Source organism: Neopelma chrysocephalum, unplaced genomic scaffold, assembly GCF_003984885.1.
Source record: "Neopelma chrysocephalum unplaced genomic scaffold, ASM398488v2 Primary Assembly neopelma1_96926, whole genome shotgun sequence".
In the NCBI taxonomy this organism is placed as follows: Eukaryota; Metazoa; Chordata; class Aves; order Passeriformes; family Pipridae; genus Neopelma; species Neopelma chrysocephalum.
The window spans coordinates 2,025,198-2,043,578 of record NW_020925569.1 but is presented as its reverse complement, the minus strand read 5'-3'; the positions used below and the strand labels follow the sequence as shown (position 1 = coordinate 2,043,578).

Sequence of the window (18,381 nt, the reverse complement as noted above, 5' to 3'; positions counted from 1 at the left end):
TTTCCTGAAATTTCCTTTTTTCTTTTCTTTTCTTTTCTTTTCTTTTCTTTTCTTTTCTTTTCTTTTCTTTTCTTTTCTTTTCTTTTCTTTTCTTTTCTTTTCTTTTCTTTTCTTTTCTTTTTCTTTTTTCTTTTCAGTATTAAGTTTTTCAGAGCTAAGTTAAATTTCACTTTTCTTCTGAGCTGTATGTGCACTGTATGTGTATTTCTAATGTTCTCTCCAATACAGACTGAACCATAACAGTAGGGAGATCACTTCCTACAGAACTCAGATCCCTGTTTAAACATCAGGGTTGAGGTGCTGGCTCTCACACTTCATTTCAAAGGAGCAGTCTGATTTTGCTGTGAGTGTTTTAACATCTGGGTGAAAAAAATACTTGTACTTAAATTCTTAGCTTTTGAGTCCCTTTCTTGAGAATTCTTTGATTATAAAGTCAAGAACTGACTCAGTTCTCATCTCAATCCTGTAGCTTCACTGCAAGAAAGTGTGCTACCTAAACAGGATGGATAGTGACTCTCTCTGCTGTTCAGAGTTTAAGATCACATTTTGACATGGTATTTAAGGCATGACAGTAAGAATACTTACTCAACCGAAGATATATCTGCAAAATGAGCCTAAAGAAAGACTTTCACACTTATGAAACAGGAAGCTTTACCACAAACACTGCTCCAGGTTTATAATGGGAAAGGAAGGGAGGAGATATATGGGCTCTGAGCAGATTTCTCAGTCTTCAGGGTCCCCTGGAGGTTACACAGATTGGCAGAGGATGAGAGGAAACCAGTATTGACATAATATGTGATTTACTCAGTCTCTTGTATGTGCATATACCCAGCTGCCTCACAGATCTTGTGCACTGAGAAATGTCTTTATGCAGGCAGCTGTCAGATGCTAGGTAAGATGCAAACCTTTCTCCACATTGATGAATGTTTATTTTAGAAGTAAGAAGAGTTCTTTTCCATCACTTTCACTTGGTTTAACCACATAAAAATGACAATAATTTTATTTTTTTAGAACTAGTTTGGGAGGTCTTTTTGTAGAATGGTGTTTACTTTTCCTGTGCAGTATTCAATTTTCTTGGCAGTGCTTGAAGGGAGTCTGTCAGGATTAAATCATATATCCCTAGAAAAAATTCTTACAACACCTGACACCTTAGAATAGTTTCGGGTTTAATGTATATTCTTTGCATATAGGGCCTAATCCAAAGCTGTCGGCTGCATAGTGGCTCCGTCTAGACTAGACATTTGTCACGGGTTGGCCCATGTTTCAACAGTTCTGGTTTCATTCACTTCTGGAGTTCAGCACAGAGCCAGGAACAAGGTCCTGCTCACTTCATCCTCTAGTTCTTCACCTGAACTGCTGGGGCACAATATAATATTGATACTTTTTTTTTTTTACAAGAAAGAAGAAAAATTATTTCTAATTAAAATTAAATTTATAGAACTCTTAAGAATTTCATGTTTAAGTTGTGTGTTAGAAGTTTTTTTTTTTCCTTTCAAACAGCCTGAACCTGAACACCAATGTGCAAGTTTAATTTGGGCATCACAAGGAAGATTTTTGTTAACTATATTGAGATAATTAGAAATAACATGTTTAAGCTGGTTTTTGAGAGAATCTCTAATGTTTTTAGACTTACATTAATAATATGGAATAATTGTTCTGTGATAGTATTCAGGATTTTCAGATTATTGAGCCTTTTTTGGCCATTGGAGCTTCACAGTTATTCTCTTTCTTTTATTCAAGGGAGCTGCAAATATTTACATTTTAAAACACACTGATGATGATTGATTGTGGAAACTGCTTGTTTACCTGGAGTTTAGCATATGCATAAGCATTGCTTAGGTAGGCCTAATTTATTTAATGAGAATGTTCCAGAAAATTGCAATTTCTCATTGGTCCTTTAGAAATTGGACTTATAATTCATAAAAGTAATTTTATATTATAGATTTTTAGTCTAATTCATAATATGAACTGATAAACTTCCTAACTCATGTTTTTCTGTTCATAAAATCTGTCCATTACTAATTCACTTTTTGTTTCTAGTCCCTAGAAATGTAAGAAATTTTTGCAAGTGCTCCAGTTGGTTGGCTTTCTAATGAATTTTTGTCTTTACTTTAGACTACACCCTTAGCATTGTGTGTAAGAAAACCTAAAGGAAAACGGTTGCCTTGAGCAGTCAGATCAGGTACACTACTTAGTGTGCCTGTCTTCATATGCATTGTAGGTCTTCATATAGTTGACCAACACTAAAAAAACTACTAAATCATCCTGCTGGAAGAAGGAAACTGTTCATTTGGAAAGTTAAAAGCTTCTGTGATCAGTTTTGATTTTGGAATTTTGATGATACTTGAAAGAAGTTGTATTTTTGGCCCATCCTCTGGTCCCTATATATTTCTAGTGGCAACTTGTTTTCACCATTTGGAAAATGTGCATATGTGTGTATTCTAATACATGTATCACTAATATACACATATTAATTTCAACTTATCCAGCCCTATGAATCGTCTCTTTCTTGTTACATTCCTCTTTGTTAGCCATCTCTAAATTCTCTGTGTTTTTGAATTAATGTAGGTTTTATTCTATCGGTTCAAGTATTCAATGTATTTTATGTATATCAGCAGAGTTATGTATGTATATTCTGCAGAGGATGAAAAGCTTTTGAAATCTTTTTTATATTAAGTACAGTAGTTGAAATATTTTAAAAATCTGGTTGTGCTTAAATACATAACCACTACTTAGATACTTAGGAGATGGAAGTGGACAACTGAAGAACTGATAGACCTAGGGTCAGGACAAGCCAATGATTTATAAGTATAGATGAGCCAAAGTCCTACTATAAGATAAGGTAAAAAAAACACTGTTTCTCTGTTCCTACTTCTTAGTACAGCCTTGGGCAGTAGTGAAGGAAAAAGAAGAAGGGAAAAAAAGTATGTTTTGGATCAAAACTATGCAATCTCTTCACCGGTCTTTGGGAAGCAGTACGAGAAGTACCAAACCAATGATTTTGAGCTTGTCTATAAATTAGGCAGTATGCAGATTTTTCCTAAGTTTGTAGGTTAACAGCAGCCGCAGTCACCTAACAAAGATACCGGTTCCACTTGCACAAGGTTCCTTTATCTTGATTCTGTAACTACCGCATTCACCTTTTAAAATTCAGGATTACTTCCTACTTGAATTTTAATTCTCATATTGACACGTACGTGCCGGGCATCCTTTTTGTGTTCCATATGCACTGAAAGAGTCAGTTCAGTGTAGCCAAAACACCCAGAAATAAAAATAGACAGAGGAATGCACAGATAAGTACCACATGAAGTAAGACTGGAATTCTTTCAGTTAGCATCACAACACTCTACAGTAAGGGTAAAACTGTGTTACCTCAGAAAAGAAATATCTAAAAAAAAATACTATCTCCAAAAGTACAAGTAGTCTAGAAACTAATTGGTAAATTTTGTAGACTAATACTAGTTCAAATTGTTGCAAGCACCTTTAGCTGTTACAAAATAATCCTAGAGCCCTGTGATTCTGTAAAATTATCACTGATTTTCTCTGTGCTTTTTAGGACTTTGAAATTCTGCCAATCAAACGTATAATTTATGGGTTTGGTTACTTGCATATCCCTACTCCGCTTAGCACATCTCTACTCTGCTCTACATTCTTTACTTTGCATCTATGAAAGCCCATAAAAGTCACTTGGGACTACGAAAGTACAGGGGTAAGAGGGAATTTGACCTCATGGTTCTTGAGCACCGCTAAGGAATGTCCTGTTTAAAGCAGCTGGAAAGAATTGTGAACAAACTGATGTTACAGGTAGGGCGACAGATGCAACCTGAAACATTCAGAAATTTCAGACACAGGAAAGGCAAATCCTTTCTCTTTACTGAAACACAGCTTTGCTTTCTGGAAGAGGAAACAGATAACCTCTTCTGCAGAAGCCAAGATGTCCAAAGGGTTTATGTGGCTTGCTAACCACTGAGATATGGACTGCCAACAAAAACATTTTGCCCTTATACCAATAACAAACAAAGAGTTGCTGGAGGCAGCAGCTATTGCCAGCACTTGAATAAAAGAAAACTTTGGCAACTAACCATGTATCAAAATAAATTGTGAAATAAGAAAATGCCTTCTTTTCAGCACCTACTCAAATATCTTATTTTAGATTGCGCCAAAAATGAAGGGTAGATGATAGTGACATTAATTCTGACTGACAATTTCATGGGAAAATCTAGGAAGACATCTCCCCCCAGATCATTCATATGGAGAACATATTCCAGCTGAGCTTAACTAGTTGCCATATGTCACTCCTAGTCCACTGATAAATAGCTCCCAGTACATGTATCAGGATTAGTGTCCTTCAGTGTATTATGGCCTGCAAAAGTGACCATGGTAACTTCTAACTCAGTGTGCAAGATGCATTTATTGTTAGAAAAGGTTAAACAGATTTTTGTCATTGCTACTAACAGAACCAAGACTGTTGTATAAAAGCAAACTACGGTATTGATAGAGTTTACCGTGATGTTCGGAACGTATTCTGTCCTATTATAAAATCAGAGAATGTCACCAGCAGGTGGAGCGTGGAAGGGGAGCAATGTGCCTTTGGTCCCTCAGTATATCACCTAGGGAGGAAAAAGTACTTCTTACATGCTAGCTATTTCAATTTGTTAAGGCTGTTACTGAGAGGGAGGAAACAAATGCTCAAAATAATATTATAAAATAAATAGAGGTTAGAATTGTTCTGTGATTGTAGGATGGCACAATCTTGAATAATTATTTAAGTGATGTGTTTGCTAATGTGATGTGTTTTAAATGTGCTGAGCTATTTCCATTAATGGCAGATCTCAGACCATCAGAGTCATTTCCCTCTCCTTCCTTCTACTGACATCTGTCTTAACTTTCTTTCATTATCTGTCACCATCCTATGTGGAGCAGGAGGGTATCCTCCTTCACAGTCACTCTCTTTAACCTTCTGCCTGGATTTGCTTTCTTCAAAGACTGGTTCTCTGAGGCTTCCTTTTCCTGAATTTTTAGTTTATTCCCTCAGCAATCAGTTTCAATAACATTTAAGCTGGAAAGAAATGAATTAGACTTTCTTCAGAGTTAGAAAAAGTGGCACTATCTGACTTTCATACTTTCATTTTGGATGTGGGAATACGTCCAGATCAGTGCAGAGTTTTGCATGAAGGTGATGGGAAGACTATTTTCTTATATTCTCCTTCTGAATATATGACGTTTTTGTGTACACATTTATGCATATCTCTGAAGTGCTTTCTAGTAGAGCACGTGAGTAGAAGATTTAATATTTTAACAATTTTCTATGTTTGGCAGACAGAATTAGGGCTTGTATTCAGTACAGATCAAAAAGCAGAAATCTGATTTTAACGTGATGAGCACTGAAATTCAGTTATCAATAATCCTGTTGATGCAGGATTTATGTAACTAGTGCAGAGAAGAGCTAGTTCAGTGACAGAGTGTTCATCCAGGGGTTGAAGATCATACTCTGCCCTCCCATTGCATCTCTCAAGGCCTTAGTATGTCCTATCTCCACAGCATGGAAAAGTCCATCAGGAATGCCACAACTGGGTCTTCTGGAAGAAATTCATGCTCAGCATTTCACTTTTACATCTCTTTGATTAAAGCTTTGTTAATATCTTCTTTTATTTTTTGCTAATTAATCCATTCTGTCTTGAAAAATTAAGCTAGGCTCTTGCACACCAAAACCTCTTAATGTAGGACACAACACTGTTCCTGTGATATTGCAGGAATCCCAAAGACCTGGAGTCCAAGAGCTTTTGACAGGAGCTGAAAATGCAGAACTGTGAGTATTCACCTTAGCCTCATCCTCCAGCTACAAGAGTGACGGTGATCAGAGAAGAAAAATTGCCTTTCTTTTACTCTTTTTTTACTCCATCTGTCATTGTAATAAGAAAAGAATTAAGGTGATTTTATTCTGTGCTTAAGGTTTTCTCTCCTGACCCCTTCATAGGTGGGAGATTGGGAAATGGAGCACCTGCAGTCTTACCTGTGGGGTTGGTTTACAGACACGAAAGGTCTTCTGTTCTCATCTACTGTCGAGAGAGACTAATGAGAGCATGATTTTGGCAGATGAACTGTGCTCTAAACCTAAGCCATCCCTTGTGCAAGGCTGTAACCGCTTTGACTGCCCGCCCTCCTGGTATCCTACAGAATGGCAAGAGGTAAGAATGTATGTATAATCTCATTTTGTGAGTGCTAAGAGTAGTCATTACACACATATCAGTGATCAGAGGGTTGGAGCATCTCTCCTATGAAGATGGGCTGGAGACCTGGAGTAGGGAAGGCTTCAGAAAGACCTTATAGCAGCCTTACAGTACATGAATGATGCCAGCAAAAAAGCTCTGAAGAGGGACTTTTGACGTGGACATGTGGTCATAGGAAAAAGGGTAATGGATTAAAACTGAAGGAGGGTAGATTTAGTTTAGGAATTAGGATGAAGTTCTTCAGTGTGAGGTGGTGAGGCACTGGAACAGTTTGCCTGGAGGAGATGTGGCTGCTCCCTTCCCAGAAGTGTTCCAGGCCAGGTTGGATGTAGCTTTGAGCAAACTGGTCTAGTGGAAGCTGTCTCTGCACATAGTGGTGGGGGTGCGTGTGGGATGGGCCAGGGTGGAACTAGATGATCATTAAGGTCCCTTCCAACCCAAACCATTCTATGATTCTATGATTTTGCTTTATCCCATCAAGAGGAATCATAAATCATTCTGGTGAGCCATTAAAAACTGCAAAGTATGCTTTTTGCTCTTAAAAAAAATACATGAATATTTTCAGAGGTAAATAATGAATATAGCTATTTTTAATGCAAAGTTGCTGGAAAATCTTAACAGCTGGCTATAGATTCCAAACAAAAACATCTGGAATATGTTGATCAGCTGCAGTGAGCAGATTTGGGTTAGCAATGTCAAGGTTTCTAGGAATACTAAACTAGAAGCATCAAGGATAAAAGGATCTGTAAAGCAGTTTGAGTATTCCATATATTCTTAAATAATTAATTTAGTTTAGGAAAAGAAACACTCCTCATTCTTTGGAGTCACAAATGTATATTAAACACTTCTCTTTGAGAGATAGATGCCTTATTACACTAATGATGAAAATTACTGTCTACATAATGGGTCTGTACAAGGCTTTTTGTCTTTACAAAGCAATCTGAAATTAATTCTCTGCCATCTTGTTGCAAATGAAAATACTTGTGTAATTCAAAAGACTTAAAGATACTTTTTTATATGGTTATAATGCTGCATAGGAAGAAAGGACTGCTTTCTACAACTGCTGCACTGTTGTCAACACTAAAGGAAAACTTTGCAGTGTGGTGTAGGTGCAACCAAAGGCCTGTTTGAATCTTCATTTCTGAGAGATGGAAGGCTTTATCCCATCTTATGAAGACTTGACATATGCCTACCCAGTGTCTGTCTATAAAATCTGGTCTTTACTTAAAAACCAGGGAGATGTTAATGTACTCACCTAAAGAAGCTGATAAGTCCGTGAAGCTGGAACAGCTCTGGGTTTGGGCAAGCAACCCAGTAACAAAAATTTATGTTAGTCTGATGTTCTGGCAATGCTAGATAACTATCCTATGGCTTTAGTCTTGTGTTTAAAGCAATTCAGTCATAGTTCATGCTTTAATTTGTCTACTGATATTCACACACACATATATACTTACCTGTACTTTTGAAAAGTTCTAGGCTCTTATCATGGCTAGGCTTCGCGAACGAAGATTTGGGAAGGGCACTACCCACATTTGTTACAAGTGCGTTGGTGGCTAAAAAGGCCAATAGGAGATAGACATGTCCGGTTGCAAAAGGCACAGCAGAAAGACTCCTTAGGAGGTATATTCTGCAAGGCACGATTCTTTCTGCGTTGTCTTTTCTCCTCAAGAGTGATCCTGCGTGCTTTCTCAAAAGCATCAGCAGCGTTATAGATGGTGTGTCTCCAGACCTCCCGATTGGAGGCCAGAGTAGACCAGCTATGGTGATCAATATGGCCAAGGCTGAGATGTTGTTTCAGGGAGTCCTTGTAATCTTCTCTTCGGGGCTCCTCTCTTGCGCCAACCAGTGGCAAGTTCACCATAAAGCAGGATCTTAGGGAGGCGGTGATCTTTCATCCTGGAGACGTGCCCTGCCCAACGCAGCTGTGTTCTCAGCAACATGGCCTCAATACCTGTGATTGCTGCTTGTTCTAGAACAGATGTATTGGTCACATAATCTGACCAGTGTGGATGTTTAGGATTGTGCGGAGACAGCGTTGATGGAAGCGTTCTAGGAGACGTAGGTGGTGGTGGTAGATAACCCATGATTCAGAACCGTATAAGAGAGTAGACAGCACTATGGCTCTGTAAACACTGATCTTTGTACTTTTCTTCAGGTGTTTATTTCGACAAACAAATAGTATTCTTCTAGTGCATCTCATAATAACATAATCAAGTCAAGCATTTCAAAATTAGGATATGCTAGAAGCCTGTGCTTGTTAAAATCCTGTAATTGCCACAGTCCTTACAGAAAGCAATTTTCTGTAAGTTTATTTGAACAGTCAGAAGAGATATAACATGCTGAAAAATTGACTTTCTGCTAAGTGACCATTAGCTATAGGCCACTCTAGAACAGTATCAAAATTGTTTCTGCTAGAGCTATCTCCAGACAGGTTTTGTCAAGATTTGAATAACTTCCTCAGCAGTGTAAACAGGCATATTTTTGCCTGTTTAAAGTCATTTTTGTGATTGCTCAAGGGCTCTCAAATGCTGTCTTTTTGAAAGGTGTAGCAGATCTTAGTGAGGAGGAAGCTTGATTAAGTATAAAGTATTTAACAACTATATTAATCAGCTGTCTTCTATGGGCTGAGAGAGAACCTGTGCTGTAATTCGTTGCTGTAGCATAACAAAGGTCATGTTGTAGCTCTTCTGCCTTACTTCAACAGACTTTTCAGGCTGGCCAGCTGTGAACATACTCGGCACTGAATCTTTCTTGTGCTTACCTTTCAACAGAAGAAAACAGCACAAAAATGTGCTTCTCTACCTACTGTCTTCTGCCTCTGTTTAGTGCGTACAGCAAGAAAAAACCCTCAAATCTGTCAAAATCAATTTCCATTCTCACAGTGTTTAAGGACATCTGTTATCTTTCTTTGCATCACCAACATCTGTACAGTTACTCCCACCCTGTAGGAAAGCCAAGCCTTTCAGCTCAGTCTCGCACAGATTTCCAATGGGTGACGTCCATGTGAAAACCTGCACCATCAGGACTGTGCATTGCACTTAGGGATTATTGCAGGTGATGGCTTCTGAGATGTGTGAGAGAAAAAAAACATTTGGACAGGATGTGAGTGGCTGAGACATCTTCTGGAGGTGAGTTCCAGTCATGCAGCAGAGCTGCCGTGCAACCCTCCAGCAGAAGAAACCCTGTAGGATTTCTTTCCTTGGATTAAGGGATGCACAACATCCCATCTCCCCAGGGTCCTACGAGGGTACCCCCAAACAGGGAGATGAAGGGCCCTGCATCAAGGTGCCTTCATTGCCCTAGGGGAAGTCCTTTAAAGCTTCATTGACATGAAAGGGTGACATCTGTTCTCCACACAGCCTGGTTTCAAACCATTTCTTTGGTTTCATCTATGGAGTTCGTTGTGCTTTTCAGGGCACCTCCTCATACTGGTTTCATGCAAACAAACAAAGAATCAAAACATTTAAACTGTAAGCAGTGTTTTCTAAGGCCTTTTATGCTTGTAAGGAAGGACTATCTGAATTAAATGCTATTTGAAGCCGCAGTGTTCCTGGCAGATAAATACATGATGATTATCAGAGTTGTAACATTCCAAACAATTTTTAAAACATCTCTTTACAGATTGCAGACTATTTATTTTAATACAGTTCTGTTTTTTTAACAAAATCGATTAGAATGTTTATCTCATTTTCAGTAGTGTGCTTCTGGAGCAAGGAGCTGCTGTCTTTTAAGGAAAATGTGTATCCTAAATCACAGAATCACAGAATATGCTGAGTTGGAACAGACCCACAAGGATCATTGAGTCCAACCCTTAGCCCTGCACAGAACCATCCCCAAGGGTCATATCAAAATGCTTCTTGAACTCTGTCAGGCTTGGTGCTGTGACCACTTTCCTGGAGAGCGTGTTCCAGTGCCCAACCACCCTATGGGTGAAGAACGTTTTCCTAATATCCTGATATGGCCCTGACACAACTTCGGGCCATTCCCTTGGATCCTGTCACTGGTCACCACAGAGGAGAGATCAGTACCTGCCCCTCCTCTTCCCATCATAAGGAAGTTGTGACTGCAATGAGGTCAGTCTCCTCCAGGCTGAACACACCAAGTGACCTCAGCCGCTCCTCATACAGCTTTCCCTCAAGGTCCTTCAACATCTTCCTTGTCCTCCTTTGGACACTCTCTAAGAAGTTAATATCTTTCCTATATTGGGGTGCCCAAAACTTCTCGCAGTATTCAAGGTGAGGCCACCCCAGTGCAGAGCAGAGTGGGACAATCCCCTCCCTCGACCGACTGGCGATGCTTTGCCTTATGTCCCCAGGCTGCCAGGGCACTGCTGACTCATATTCAACTTGCCAACAACCAGGACCCCCAGATCCCTTTCCACAGCACTGCCTTCAAGCATCTCATCGACCAGTCTGTACGAACATCTGGGGTTGCCCCATCCCAGGTGCAGCATCCCATACTTTCCCTTATTTAACTTCATATGGTTGGTGATTGCCCACTCCTCTGATTTGTTGAGGCCTCTCTCCAGAGCCTCCCTGCCTTCAAGGGAGTCAACAGCTCCTCCCATGTCATTTGACCTTGCTTCCACTGGGCATACACCTTCCTTTTTTGCCTTAACTCCAAGAGAAGATTCCTGTTCAGCCAAACTGTCCTTCTGCCTCGCCTGCTTGATTTCTAACACTTAGGAATTGCTGCTCATGTGCCCTTAGGAGGTGATGTTTGAAAAGTGACCAGCATTGATGGACCCTAACACCTTCAAAAACATTTTTCCGTGGGACCTTACTTGCTAATTCCTTGAGCAGCCTGAAGTCTGCTCTCCTTATGTCCAGAGCTGAGGTTTTGCTGGCACTTTTCCTCCTGGCAACAGAGATTTTAAACTCCATCACTTCATGGTCACTGTGGCCAAGACGGCTACCAATCTCCACTTTGCTCACAAGATCCACTCTGTTGACAGGCAGCAGATCAAGGAGGGCATCTTTCCATGTCAACTCCCTTAGGACTTGTTTCATAAAGTTGTCATCCAGGTTCTTTAGGAATCTTCTGGCCGGGTTTGTACCAGCTGTGTGATGTTCCCAGTTGATTTCTGGCAAGTTGAAGTCCCCCATAAGGGCAAGGGCAGTTGACTTGGAAGTCTCCCTTAGTTTCTCAAATAATAATTCATTGCCATCATTGTCCTGACTGGGTCTATAGCAGACTTCCATGATGATATCCACATTATTTGTTTGCCCCTTGATTCTTACCCAGAGGCTCTCAACTGTGCCATTGCCCACTGTGACCTCCATACATTCTAACCCTTCTATTACATACAGTGCCGCCCCTCCACCTCTTCTGCCCTACCTATCCCTCCTGAAGCGTCTGTAATCATCCAGAAGGGCACTCCAGTCACAGGTCTCATCCCACCAGGTTCCACTTACACCAATGGTGTCAAATCTCTGACACTGGGCCAAAGCTTCGAGCTCCTCTTGTTTGTTCTTCATACTGCATCTGTCAGCGTAGAAACATTTCAGGTGTGGTACGTTGTAGCCAAAACCTTGTGAGGCAGATTGAGGGATTCCCTAAGTGCTGGTTTTCTCAGGTTTTGGCACACCATCCCATCGCTCATCACTGGTGAGCCTGGTTTTGTCCCCTTCCCCCTCCGAGCTAGGTTAAAGCTCTGTCAACAAGCCTCGCTGGCTCCTGTGCTAGAACTCTGTTTCCTCTCTGAGATAGGAGCATGCTGTCAGGTGTCAGTAGACCAGGTGTTGAGTAGATCATCCCATAGGCAACAAATCCAAAATTTTTCCAATCTCATCAACCTCAGAGGCACTAATTGACCTGATGGATCTGTCTATTCCTATCAATATTATACCTTGTTATTGGAAGGATCTAGGAAATCACTGCCAGTGCTCCTGATCCCTCTACCAATTTTCCCAGGGCCCTGCGCTAAGGCTTCTTTTTGTTATTTCGTCACTGCCAGTTTGAACAACCAATAGCCGACAGTAATTAGAGGGCCTTATTGGACTAGAGGGTTTTCCAGTAATGTCCCTTACCTGAGCCTCTGGGAGACAGCAAACTTCCCTGTGAGTTGGGTCTGGTCTGCATATCAGGCCCTCTGTTCCCCTTAGTAGGGAGTCTGCTATTACAACTACCCTTCCTTTCCTCTTAACAGAGGAGGTCGTGATGTGGGGTGCTGGTGGTGTTGCTTTAGGAGGCCCCTCTATCCCAGAAGGACCTTTGCCCACCTCATCAGTTGTCTGGCCTTCTTGTACCTGTTCTAGAAGGCACACATCCTACCTTTCAAATTTTAGGAAGGAGGAGGAACCTTCCTCCTGGTACATGCAGTGACCAGCTTCCAGCCTTCACCTTTAACAGACCTATGACTAACATTCTTTGGCTAATTACCCTGTAGGGTTCTAAGTCCATCTGCTTCTCCACTACAAATGAGGTTCAAGACTCCCCAAAGTCTCGAGGCTGTAGCATATCTGAATATAATCAGTCTCTCTCTTGCTCATTTGCTCCAATACTACAAAGCCTGTTCACTTCCTCCTGTAGCTCCTTCACCCACAGCACACCTTCTGCAAAATAACTGTTTGTCTACCCCAGCCTCATAAGGAGGCATCAGGCACTCCTGGCACCTGTGACCTGGAGGGCTGCATTTGCCTCAGCAGGTCTGACTGGCTGGAGAGCTCTGAGACAGCTGGTTCAGTGACTCCTGCAGCTACAGGGCATTGAGCTCTATGGCATGTCAACACCATAGTGAGGAAGCTGAAAGACTTACTAGTGTAAGACTTAGGCTTTCTGCCTCTATTGGCTGCCCCTGGGTATTCAGGCTAGACTAAAGTTCATGCAGCTCTCTATATAAGAGAGAAGTGTCTTTCTGACTGCAAGATTTTCTAAAACACTCCTTTTAAACTGTTTAAGTTTTAATACTTCTTCATGTGGTTGTCTGCTTGTCATGCATAATTGCCATGTTGCAAGCTATAAGCAACTCCTGGTCATGTCAGTGTAGTGCAGTAGTGCAAGCTCCCCCTTTCTTTTTCTAGGAGAAGGGAGAAAAGAAGTTGAGCTGGCTGGACTGAGCAGAACTAGGAGCCTGTTAGCAGCCTCAGGAAAGAGATCTTTAGGAAAAAGGACTGAGCAACAAACTTTGCAAAAAACAATCAGGAAAGCTACTAAATTTGCTTATTAAAAATTTCCTGCCCTGCTTGAGTAGAAAATGGACACAGAGAGGTATATTTACATTAAAGAGAGAGAAGAGGTGTATTCTCTGGATATTAATCATCCCAGCTTATTCATCTACTGCTGGACGAGACTTTTCCACTCTCTCTGACACTCTTAGTATTACAGTCAGAGCTCAGATGGAGATATTAGCGTGTAGATCCTCACATCACATGCAAATGTCTCATTTTCCAGTTGGTGGTTACAGGAAAGGACAGATTTTCCACCTCCATACTGCGATGCTGCCCCATTGTTTCCATGTCTTTTGTACAAAACAGAACATTTCAGAAATACTAAAGCAGTTTTTCTAAATATTAGCTTCCACTTTCCAAAATATTTTTGTCATTTTTAAAAGCAGTCTACTTTGATGTCTCTAGGATTTTTTTTTATGTTTTCTATTTGGCCAAAACCACATGTTGATTTCTACCCAAATTCAAAAGTAATTTTTGCTGCAAGTTGCCATGCTGCAAGTGTGATGTAAAGTGGCTCATTCTTTTCTCACAGTGTTCGCAGACATGTGGCGATGGTGTCCAGAAGCGAGATACATTTTGTAAGCAGCGCCTGGCAGATGGGAGCTTATTAGAGCTGCCAGAAACCTTCTGCTCCATGCCAAGGACAGTTACCCAACAAGTCTGCAAAAATGAAGATTGTCCCAATGAGTGGCTGCTCTCTGACTGGACACAGGTATGCTATTCATATGCGTGAGTATTGTACAATTCTTGGAGATTAAGTTCCTAAGTAATTTGGGATAGAGGAGCCAAATGAGGTCAGATGGCACAAAGCATGTTATGCACAGTTTTGTCCTGTAATCTGTCCTTGTTGGGGTTGTGATCACTAGCTCCATGATCCTCTGTGGTGATTGCCTCCACAGATGTGCTTTAGCTATCCAACCACACTATTAAGACCTACCTTCTGGTGTGGAAAGAAGCCATGCTCAACACAATAAATCCCTGTCTCTGTCCATGCCTGTGCTTATGTTCATCCAAGGCATCAGTGAAGAGTAATCTTTATTATCCCAGGCTAAATGCTTTTTGTTCCCAAAGCCTTCAATTTAAGAATGGCAAAACAAACTCACTTTGCTGAAGTCTCTTGCACTTCCCCAGGCTCCCTTTCAGGCCTCATATGGTTTAAGAGTATTTCCCTTTATATTTATGACAGTAAATATTATGACAGACTACAAATATAATTTGACTTCATAATGCCAACAAGCACGAAAATCATTCCACATCTTGCAGTCTCTGCCACCACTCTTCTAGTTCTCTTTCATGGAAGATAGTGGAAATTGTCCTAACTGTAAGAGAAATGCCAGACATCTCATAGAGGTGTCCCACCTGCTCTCTTCTTATGATGATCTCTCTTGACATTTCACTCAAATTACTGGATGTTTTCCTGAAGTCTTCTGCTAGGAGGCATATAGCCATTCTGACAGTGAAGATGGTAATTATAGGGGTCTACCCATTTTCTAACCCTTTTTACAGGCTGCTGCCTGGGTCTCGGTGCAAAGGCATTGCTGCATTCTCACTTTCTTTGATGCTGTATACATAAATATGAGATATAATAGCCATTATGAAGTCCACTGAACAATGGCCACCTGTGCATCAAGTACCATGATCTGGTACTAGAGGGTTTATACTTCTCTATGTAAGCCATGTGTTGTAACTACTGGGCCGAGGTAATTGGTTACTGGAACACTCATCTCTTTATTATTTCTAACAGATTTGCAACAGCAAAGCTCAAAGATTAAGCTTAGGCCAGATTTTAGCAGATGCGAGTGCAACTGAACTGCAATTCAGTGGGTCTGCACTTGGGTACAAAAAGGCGTTTTTCCAACCAGCAGACAGAGACAGGTAGAAACAAAGTGCAAAGACTGGCTTTGATCTGTAGCACAGTACCATTAAAACAAGGGACATCATCTGACAGAAAAAATTGCTAAAGGAAGCATGTGAAGAATCAAGGCCTTACAGGACAGAAAATAGCTGATATTTCATCTCCCTACTGTGTCTGCACTGGTCAGATGCTGCTCTGCTTTATTCTACTGCAGCATTTTGAAAAATGTAGCTGTTCTGTACTATGGTATGAGTATGCAATGTGGATATGAGAGATGAGGGGGCTGTGTGTGACAAGGAGCACTCTTTTCATTTTTCCTAATGTTTCTCATCCTGCTCCTAGTGTTCAGTGAGCTGTGGAGAAGGCACACAGAGTCGAAATGCCATTTGCAGAAAACCACTGAAACCCGGGGGATTTGTTATCATCAATTCCTCACTCTGCCTGCCTTTGCCATTGACATCCTTGATCAGGCCCTGTGTACTAGGCCCCTGTGCAAGTAAGTGGAAAAGATGCTTGGCAGTGTCAGTCTTTCACTAAGAAATCTGTGCTATTACCTGCTCCATAACTTTCTTTTGCACTAGTGCTAGTCTTCCGGAGACAAACCAGTGGAGGAGAGCTACAAATTCCACTATTAGAGCTGGATGTGAGTAAATGTACTGGAAAAGAACTACCAGTTTCTGGCAGAACTGACTCAAAATTCTGACCCAAATCTAGATCTAAATCTCATAGCTGGACTGTAGAGCCTCAGAGATACACCACAGCGTTCTGAGAGCAGGTGCAAATAAACTCTGCTAGAACAGCTGCAAGGAAAGTGGCTGGTGAGGGATTTTGCTGTAGATCATTTAAAGACATATTATTTCATTATGTCTCTAAGAATCCTCTATCCTTCATTAGAAACCTGGGGTTTCTAATGAACCATGCAACACAAGTTAGATGTATTTTATGTCGGTATTTTGTGAATTTGTTGTTGCCCTTCACAAGACCAGTAGTCCCCCTGTATGCTCTTCCCTAGTTTGCAGTAAGCCATCTGGATATGTGAAAGTTAGTGTAGTTTCATCTTGACTCTGAAACTGCTAAATGTTACGTATGTAGGGAGGAAAGAAGATCTGACATTTAGAGCCAATGCTTGGACCAAATCTTGTGTGGTATTTACTAAAAATATACCTATGCAGATTTATTTAGTGCTTCACAATAAAGATCTCTTATGTAGAGATCTGGAACGTGGAAGGACACACTGAACTAGTGCACTTTAAAAACATTTACCATGTTTTTAAGCCTAGTCCAGAGAGTTTTGTTCTGTTCACCATTACTCCTTGAGGCAGCAAGACTTTCAATCTTCCTTACCATTGTGAGCTGTAAGATCATGTTGCCTTTGAAGATTTGGATGGTAAACACTTGTCTATTCAGTGCAGTTTCTAAGCAACAGTCTTCATTTAAGTACTTTAACAACAAGAACTACATTTCCACTCAAGTTTTCTCTCTCTCATAAAGCTTTTGTCCCTGGTTCTTTGGTTTCTGCATATGCTCTGGGCAGGGCAACTTTTGTGTTCCTAAAGTGTGCCTTGTTATTCCTCTTGATTGTTCTAATCTAATGTCCAGCGGCTGGTGGCCAGTTTTTCCCATTATTGTTTAATGGGTCAAATGCTGCCAGCACCAATGTAAACTACTTGTTTTGTTTAATGGTATCACATACTAATAATATTAATGATATTTCAGGGCACAACAGGCCAGCTCATAGTCAAAGCCCCCATATTATGGCTGTAAGGAAAGTTTACATCCAGACAAGGAAGCAGAAGAAACTACACTTTATTGTGGGTGGGTATGCCTACCTGCTGCCCAAAACTTCTGTTGTTCTCCGATGCCCTGCAAGGAGGTTCAGAAAATCAATGATCACTTGGGAGAAGGATGACAAGAGGCTCCTCAGCTCAGCTCACATCACCGTTGCACCCTATGGGTACATGACAATCCATCGCTTGAAGCCTTCAGACTCTGGGACATACACCTGCACAGCAGGGCCAGCTCGGGAGAATTTCATGATTAAACTAATTGGAAGCAACAAGAATATAATTGCTGGGCAGCCAACTGGTATTAGGGAGGAAGAGGCCATGAGAAAGGCCAGTTTAAATGAAGCCTTGAGAACAGAGGAGAAACATCTCAATGGGATTTTCTTCAATGGTAGCAATGCTGAAAAGCGAAGGCACCTTGCTAACCGCAGCAGATGGTATGACAATATTGTCTCAAGGCTGCTACAGCACAGGGGCTGGCCAGGGGAAAATCTGGAGTCCTGGGAAGCCCAGGAGTCCATGGAGAGAAATGCATCCTCAGAAGAGAACCATAGCCAGAACCATAGCCTGCCATTTACTATGATTACAGAGCAGAAACGCTTGGATGATATCATAAGGAATTTGTCTCAACAGCCAGAGGAGCTTAAAGATATGTACACTGAGCAGCTTGTTGTGCAGCTGGCTCACGAGGTTTTCGAGAGCCACTTGGAGCACCAGGAATTTGTCCTCAAAGCATCAAGGCGAAAAGTTGATTCAGTCTCAGTGGAGTACCCTTTCCACAGACAAGTTTCTGGATTTACCAGATCCCTGAGGACATCATCTGCTGAAGTGTTTCTTCCCACTTCTGTAGACCTGGCTAATGGCTTGCACAGACCTCATCAAAAGCCTGCCATTCTCCGGAAGATTACAGCAGCACAACAGCTTTCTGCTTCAGAGGTTGTTACCCACCTGGGACAGACAGTGGTTCTAGCAAGTGGCACACTCAGCGTGCTGCTTCACTGCGAAGCAGTGGGAAATCCAAAGCCCACCATCAGCTGGGCTAAGAATGGAGAGGAGGTGAAATACAATGATAGGTAAAACAAAACCCATTATTTAATTTTTAAGAAAATAATTGATATTTTGACTGTTTGGTTTCCATGTTTTACTGCCTGTCAGTCCCATGGACAAAACCAAATTTTGCTGTAGTCTGTCTTCATAGCAGAAAGAAGGGCAAATGCATGCACAGTGGTAAACAGGGCACTGTAACTCTTCAGGAAGGTGTGGATACTGGGTCAGACTGGTGTGACAAACAGGAACTTCTGACTGAGTAAGCAAAGGAATTGTAAAGCACTAAAACAGGTAAG

The 18,381-nt window shown here is 41.1% G+C and overlaps 1 protein-coding gene across 1 annotated transcript in view; it reads left to right on the top strand.

Annotated features, from left to right (window-relative positions):
• ADAMTSL1 (ADAMTS like 1) overlaps nt 1-18,381 on the top strand; it is a 404,153-nt gene that overhangs the window by 335,393 nt on the left and 50,379 nt on the right. The window contains 4 exon segments of the mRNA XM_027670722.1: nt 5,978-6,188; nt 13,932-14,111; nt 15,597-15,750; nt 16,971-18,111. Coding sequence (XP_027526523.1) covers nt 5,978-6,188; nt 13,932-14,111; nt 15,597-15,750; nt 16,971-18,111 — 1,686 coding nt within the window.